At 45.3% G+C, this 7,943-nt stretch overlaps 1 protein-coding gene across 3 annotated transcripts in view; it reads left to right on the forward strand.

The window, feature by feature from the left end:
• Window positions 1-723: 723 nt before the first annotated feature.
• VPS26C (VPS26 endosomal protein sorting factor C) overlaps window positions 724-7,943 on the forward strand; it is a 40,592-nt gene continuing 33,372 nt past the window's right edge. Inside the window, exon 1 of one of the 3 annotated variants that reach the window (XM_025050189.1) lies at window positions 724-1,312. In XM_025050189.1, coding sequence (XP_024905957.1) covers window positions 1,256-1,312 — 57 coding nt within the window. In that variant the 5' untranslated portion in view covers window positions 724-1,255. The remainder of the gene's footprint in view (window positions 1,313-7,943) is intronic. The other 2 variants (XM_025050190.1, XM_006916744.3) reach the window with 2 other exon arrangements.

Below are 7,943 nucleotides of genomic sequence, written 5' to 3' on the forward strand. Positions count from 1 at the left end.
GTCTAGTGGAGAGGGATCCAGTTCCTGAATTGCAAGTAGAGTAGACTGGAAGTATTAAGTCCCTGATGAATTGTTTTAGAATTGCTGAGTTCGAGTTGCCAGGAAGATTTCCAAGACAGAGACGGAAGTCCTAAGGGCACAGAGGAGCTGAAAACTGAGCACTGAATACTGGGAAATATCACACGTATCAACCTTCAAAAGTAATCGCACCATCACTGCCCTCCTATAAAATACCTTACATTCTTAAGAGAGAAGCACTCGTGATACTAATTCACAAAATCGTTTTATGGAAAATTTCTAACACAATCCTGAAAACAATACAGGTTAAAAAAAAAAACACCGGAATCAAGGAAGTTAAAGAAAAAAGTACGTCTTCACTGCATTGGCAGTTACCAAAATAATAAAAATTTAACCTCTCTGCCTGTTGGAGAAGTCCTTGCTTAAAACATTTAAACATTAAAACATTTCATTTCAATAAACGTAGCATGTTGCCTCAACTGCAAGGCTGCCTGCAGTCTACTGCTCTCCCGCCCGACCTGCGTCTAGTTCAGTCAGCTCTCGCTGGGAATAAAAAGGAGAACAGGCAGGTCCGTTTTGGCTCTGAGGTTTCCATTTCCACTAACTGCCGAGACCCCACTCTCTGCGCACGAATATGAATATTCAACACCCTGTCCCAGGGCGCGCGCCGACCGGGGACCCACAAGCCCCCGCGCGCGGGGACCCGGCAACGCGGCTCGGCGTGCGGCAAGGCCACCGCGCACCCGGATACCCTGGGCCCGGCGGCGGGCGAGGCAGCTGAGCTCGCCGCCGACGGGCGCTTCGCAGGCCGATAGTGCGGGGCAGGGGCCTGACACTGGGACGCTGGGCCTCAGGACCCCGGGGAGAAAGTGGGGGCGGACCAGAGAGGACGCAGACTCCAGTCACCACCGCCTTAGAGGCAACAGCGTAGCGCCTCCGCGCCGCACAGCCTGTCGGGAGCCGCCCCTCCCGCTGGTCAACGGGCGGGAAGGAGGACATTTCCGGCGTTTTGATTGTCTTTACGGAAGGGGTGGAGCTACCTGATCTCGGCCTTCTCGATCGGCGGGGGCAGGACGAGTGACAGTCCTCAGTCCTTCGGCCCGCGCTAAGCTCCGCCCCTGCGCCGGAAGGAGGCGGGCGGGAGGTCACGTGACGCCAGGGCTGGCGGAGGAGAAAGGGGCGGGGCCTCCTCGGGTCACGTGCGGCAGGAAGTGGCGCTTGCTGTGGAGTTTTCGAGATGGGGACCTCCTTGGACATCAAGATTAAAAGAGCGAATAAGGTTTATCACGCCGGGGTAAGTGGAGTGGGCGGGCCTGCAGGTTTTGTCACTTCCAGGACCTCACTCACTCTGGGTGTCCCTGGGCGGGGCAGGGGCGTCTCCCCCAGGTGCGTCGTCCACGCGGACGGCTGCCCTACCGAGACGCCCCCGCTACCGAGACGCCCCCCCTACCGAGACGCCCCCAACGGAGTCGCCCTGTGTTCGGAGTCTTGTGGGCTTAGGGTCCGCAACCGGAACTGCAGCCCCATCCGCCTGAACATCCGGCTCCGGCTCGGGTCCCGGGCTTGAGCTGTGACAGTGAGCACCGAGGGCGGAGGAGCTCGGTAACCAAGCGACCCGTTCTCTCAATCCTAAGGTGACTGCAAAGCTCTAATGAATGAAAGGCAGAATTCACCTTCAGAACGGAAAGAGATTTCAGGCCTGCTCAGCGCTAGCACTATATAAAAGTTTCTCATATCTCAGGTTTTATTCTTTGAATAACACACAGAAGGAATGGCATATTAAATTGCAGGCCCTCCAAAAAAAAAAATCTTAACTATACCATGAACAGGTTTTGTGCCACTGGCTACTTAACCTCCTCAGGCCTCAGTTCCCTTATTTGCAAAGTGAATCTTACTCTATCAGAATCAGTCATCCTGGGGAATTTAAAAATATGATTGTCCCGGTCTCATCCATAGAGAACTGATTTTAATGTGCAGCCAGGGTTGAAATCACAGTTTGCTCTCACACTCTGGAATAAAATGAGAGTAGTGGTTAGTCACATGAATGCAGCTTGGTTTCAAAAGAGATAGACTACCAGGCAGAGACCATGAATGTATGCTAAAAGCTTTGGGTGCAAAATAATTGGGGAAACCTGATGTTTACACAGACTCAAATTGTCACCTTAATTGCAAAGAGAGGAAGCTGTCTTTAAAGTAGAGGAATCTGTGTCTACAGCCATGCTACCCTGAACACAGCCGTCTGATCTCGGAAGCTAAGCAGGGTGGGGTCTGGTTAGTACTTGGATGGGAGACCATCTAGGAAGACTGGGTGCTGTAGGTGTAAAAAAAAAAGATAAAATGGAGGAATCTGGTAGTCCCCACCCTAACCAAGACCAAGGTGAAGATCACCTTCCCATCACCACTAATGAGATTGACATGTTCTGGCATCATAATAGAGGGTTCTGGCATGGTACATTGAGAAGGATGCAGCTCAGCCTGTGCAGTATATCTGCCAAAAGTGTTTACCTAAATCAGTTCATAAGGAAACAATCAGGCATCCAATATTAGGGCCATTCTGTGAAATAATTGGACTGGCTCCTTAAAAAATGTCAATGTCATGAAAACAGGAATTTTTCTAGATTAAAAAAGACTAAAGGGGGATGATAATCAAATACAATGGATAATTTTGATAAATTCGAATATGGACTATTATATAATAGTTTTGTATTGGTGTTAAATTTCCCAAATGTGATATTTATATTTGGGTTATCTGGAAGAATTTTGACATATTTAAGAGTTAGGTTACACAATTATTAAATTTTAAATGGTCCAGACATAAATTGTGTGTATACACGCGTGCACTTCCACATGTGAGGAGAAAAAGCAGATGTGGCAAAATATTAATCATTGGTGACTAACTGAAAGCTATATGGGTCTACTTTGTGTTTTAAATAACATCTTTATTGAGATCTAATTCACATACTATAATATTCACCCTTTTAAAGTGTGAAATTTAGTGGTTTTACTATATTCACAGAGTTGTGGAATCATCACCATCTAATTTGAGAACATTTTTATCACCCTAAAAGAAACCCCGTACCCATTAGCAGCCGCTACTCCTCAGTCTCCCCTTCCTCTTAACCCTTGGCAATCACAATCTACTTTCTGTCTATGGATTCGCCTATTCTGGACATTCCAGATAAATGAAATCGTACAATATGTGGCGTTAGTGTCTGGCTTCTTTCACTTAGCATAATTGTTTTCAGTGTCTGTACATGTTGTAGCAGGAATCAGTTCCTCATTCCTTTTTAGGGCTGAATAATATTCCATTGTGTGGATAGACCACAGCTTATCCATTCATCTGTTGACATTTGGGTTGTTTCCACTTTTTGGCTATTGGGACTAATGCTGCTATGAACATTTTAGTACAAGTTTTTGTGTGACCATATGTTTTCATTTCTCTTGGATAGATACCAAGCAGTAGAATTGCCCGATGACATGGTAATTTCATTTTTAACTTTTTGAAGACCGAGTTTTCCAAAGCAACTGTAACACTTTGTACTCCACCACAGGGTATGATGCTTTCAGTTTCTCCTCTACTTTGTATTCTCATGATTTTTCTGTAGCTTGGAAATTTAAAATAAGAATTAGGGGAGGCAGTGACTGAAGACTATATACGTTTCGCTTTAATACTTATTTCATTAAAAAGTTAGCACATTCCGTTCAGAGATGTTACTCCAGTTGAGATGCTGAGATGTTTTCTGTGGTTTAAAATGTGGTACAAATAATGAAAAGTACATTTAGAAAAAAACGCAAGAAACGGAGTCATAAAGTTGACTCAGCCAGAAGTTTCACACAGCTAGGACCAGTCCCTGTGGGTGGCACAGCTGAAGTTGGTGTCAGCTGTGCCCATCTCGTGCACGTTTTTTCGGTGTCATTGTCAGGACCAGTTGTTGGCTTTGGAAGTGTTTCTCAGTCTTCGGTCGCTCCTACACTTCATGCATTTTACGCTAATGCAGTTACTGTACTAAATGCATTTTAAAAGGAGACTTTATATGGTGACTTATGGTGATCGTAAAAGAAAAACCGATATAACTTATGAATAGGTGGTTGCTATATTTTTTTAAGAAAGCCAGAAAAAGTTATTAAACAGATTAATCAGTTGACAGAAGTATACACGTGAACGTGTGTGTCTGTGTCTCATGTTAGACTCCATGATCTGTGATTCAGGATAGGTGGAGTACATGGTCAACAGTGTCACGGCTGCTTCCTAAGCTCCAGGTGGCAGGACCTTTGCTGTAGCCATTTCCTAAGGTCTCAGTGCCTTTGGACAGTGCGTGTTTCATGCACAATGATTGGCAAGGGGTGGCCTGTCCCACCCTTCCTTCTTGTAGCTGACTGTAGGCGGAAGTAATAACATAAAAGTTTTCAGTTTTCTCTGTACATCTCAACAGCACTGGTAACGATTCAGTTACTAAAGATTTGACTCATCGGTGGCAAGCACAGTACCTGTAATTCTCGTGGTTCGCTTGAGGTGGCTGCCACCTATGTTAGCCTGATCCTTAGGTGATATGTGTCATTCAGATGAGACGTGTTTGTCCGTGTAATCACATAAAGCAGTCTTATGCTCTGTTGGAGGTACTTGGCAAACACTGGTGTGGGGTTTTGTCGGCCAGGCAGCATCACTCCCATTTTACTAATGAGGAAACTGAGGCCTAGCCAGGTTGAGGAACTTGCCCAAGATCATCCAGCTAACGACAGACCCTGGATTTCAACGCAGGTCAGTCAGATTTCAAAGTGTGTCCATCATTATAACCCCTCCCTATTATACTGGCCATTTTTATGCAAAATGGAGGAATTTTTAAAGTAGAAATAGTTATTACTTTCCTAAAAGTGATGTAAATAGCTGTAATATTTCAATCTAAAAACCGCTGTGACTTCTCAGAAAATGTGCTGATTTTGTTACTGTGCTTTTCAGTCATAGTTGTTGTAGAAGCATTTGAAAATGACTTTGATTCTGTGGACACCACCGAGCCTAAGTTATGCTTGGGTTTAATATTGACATTTGGGTGTTTTCCTAGAAAAGAACACTCATTGAAAATTGATGCGTTTTTTTTTTTTTTTAAATCACAGTTGAATCATTTAAAAAATGGAAATATAATGCACGCCAAGTTAACAATTAAGCTTTTACATAAGGCTGGAATTGACAAGTCAGGTCCTCCTTCCTCTTGCCAACCCTCTTTTCTGTCCGGGGAGGTACCCACTGAACTTTGTGTCCTATTCCCGACATTTCCTCTGAATAACGGGTGTACATGTGCACGTGTGTGTGTGTGTGTGCGCGCGCGCGCGCGCACACACACACACACACACACACACAAGCTTGTTCTTTTTGCTTAACAGTATATCTTTCTTTGTCTTGGATACTTTTCCTTATCACATCTTCATCAGTCCCATTCTTAGATTGTTATTTAACCAAAACAAATTAATTCCGCCAATGTCTCTTGATCTTTTGAGGCCTAGTAGAGAGATAGGTAGGTAAATATGGAAAACAAAATGTGATAAACTATGTGTGGCATATGAAGGGCACAAGGCTGGGTATTGTCATCGCAGGGGAGAAGGCTCTTTGGGAGCTTTGTCGAGGCGCCGATGCTTGAACTAGTTTGAAATGTAAGTTTTCTCTGTACGTCTCAACATCTCAACAGCACTGGTAAAGATTCAGTCACTAAAGATCTAGCTCGTTGGTGGCAAGCACAGTACCTGAGGGCCCCTCCCACTGAGGCCGGAAACGTGACTTGTGTTTTCAAAGCCCTATAGATGGTATGAGATGATCAAGCATGTGATAGAAAGTCCCTAATTCCATATTTCCGGCAAAAGCGATGATTTCCCAAAAGAGGACTTAACTAATATTGTTCTATAGTAACGTAAACTAGCATAGCCCTTTGCAAGTCACAGTGCTTTAATCCTCACAGATGCCAAAGCGGTGGCATTTCCCTTCACTTTACGGTGAGAAGCCTGAGGCGCAGAGAATTCAATGACATGCCAAGGCACTGATAAGAGCGAATATTCGAAATTGCCTTTTTATTCCCAAATTCAGGACTCTGTGTGCCTTGTCTGGGTCTTAATTCTCATCTGTAGGATGGAGATGGTACCCACTCAAAGGGTTTGTTGTGTTTTAAGACACTTGTTATAAAGTACAAATTGCCAGTTATAAAAATAGTCCTGGGAATGTGAAGTACAGCACAGGGAATATAGCCAATAATCCTGTAATAACTACGTATGGTGCCAGGTGGGCACTAGGCTTAGCGGGGGGATCGCTTTGTAAGGCATTTAAATGTCTGATCACCCTGTTGCACAGATGAAACTAATGTAACATTGTATGTCAGCTTAACTGAAAAAAACAAAACAAAACATTTATTACAGGTTCTGACCCACAGTGGGGGCTCAAATGGCGGTAGTCGTGGTACTGTTAGGCTTTTCCGTGTCTTTTTATACTCGGAATTGCTCTGTCCGCCCCAGTGTTGATCAGGTGGTTCGTGGGCCCTGCAGATGGCACGCACGGTGAGCGCCTGTCCGGTGCTCTGCAGGCTGCTAGGTGGCTGGCTCTCCACGGTGGCCTTGGAGGAAGAAGGGCCAGTGGTGATAGCGTTTTGGGCACTGAAAGCTGAGTGTGGTTTTGGTATTGCTGTGTACTTCTTTGCTTGGTGTAGGAGATCTGTTCTTCATCAAAAAGTTGGACTCAAATGCATTGTAAATTGTTATATTTTCAGTGCACTGGAGGAGCTTATTGGTTAAAAGAACCCTGCAGTACATCGTTTTGTAATGTAAATATAATTCGTTTGTTTTTACAAATTCACTGTTTTACATCCTTTAATCCTGGCACAGGTACTCCTGAAAATGACACTGTTAAATATTATGGTTGTGAAAAACATAAATAAGAGATTTCCTCCCCAGCATAGCCAGGTTTCAGTGATAAGGGATTTATGCACTGTCGCCACAAGAACCTCTAGATTTGCATTTGTCTTACTTGGCTTGCATTCATTTCCTGTTAAAAATATTAAAAAGGAAAAATCCTGTACATAACGGTTCATGATTATGAAGAGAAATTGCAAAGCTAGAATAGTATGGAGAAAAGCCTAACTGTTCTACTTCGTATCGCTGGATTCTCCATACACGAATGGTCAGTTACAGTGAATGCTGTGGCGAGTACTTAAGGGGTAAAAATGTGGACCTCTGAACTAGGAGGGATCTCATTTTGTGGCATGTATGAACCTTTTAGGAAAACAGTCATCTAAACTAAGCGAGTCTCTGTTCTCACGAATAATCTAATTCTCCTGCAAAGACTTGTCTCCTAAATCATACCCTCACCCCTATGTAGCATATGAGAGGTATTTTCAGAATTATCCAAGCCCGTTGGAAAACTGGGGTGCAGTCAATTATCCGTGTAGTTCTCCACTTGCCGTCCGGTGGAGCAGATTTTGTGCTGGCCGGGGCGTCGGTAAAGCTTGCCTGTGGGTCTGTTGATTTGTGGACTCTGCAGCAGCTGGACACGTCTCAGCATGTCACGGGCACCCTTGGACCCTGGCAGGCCTCTTGGGCTTTGGCAGGGTAGTTGGCCTTTTCTACCTTCCTCTTGATGCCGAGTCCCCAGTCCAGACCTCTTGACCTCATGTCATCCTGGTTCAGCCAGCCATGCCGTCCCTGTGGGCTGACACCTGCAGTCTTGGCCTCCCAGGACCCGCGGCGCTTGTCCCCCAGTCAGAACGCCCAGCTGTGCTGTGCACAGGCAGGCCTTGTGCAGATGGCACCTCGTTTCCCCTCATCGACTCCTTTCCCTCTACACCCAGAATCGGGAGAGCGGGTCAGTTCTGTACGTGGTCCCAGCTCTCAGCCTGCCAGGAAGTTCTTGGCTGCTCTCTTCCTTCCCCTGCCACCCCTCCCCACCCCCA

The sequence above is a fragment of the Pteropus alecto genome, unplaced genomic scaffold (assembly GCF_000325575.1).
Source record: "Pteropus alecto unplaced genomic scaffold, ASM32557v1 scaffold97, whole genome shotgun sequence".
NCBI lineage: Eukaryota > Metazoa > Chordata > Mammalia > Chiroptera > Pteropodidae > Pteropus > Pteropus alecto.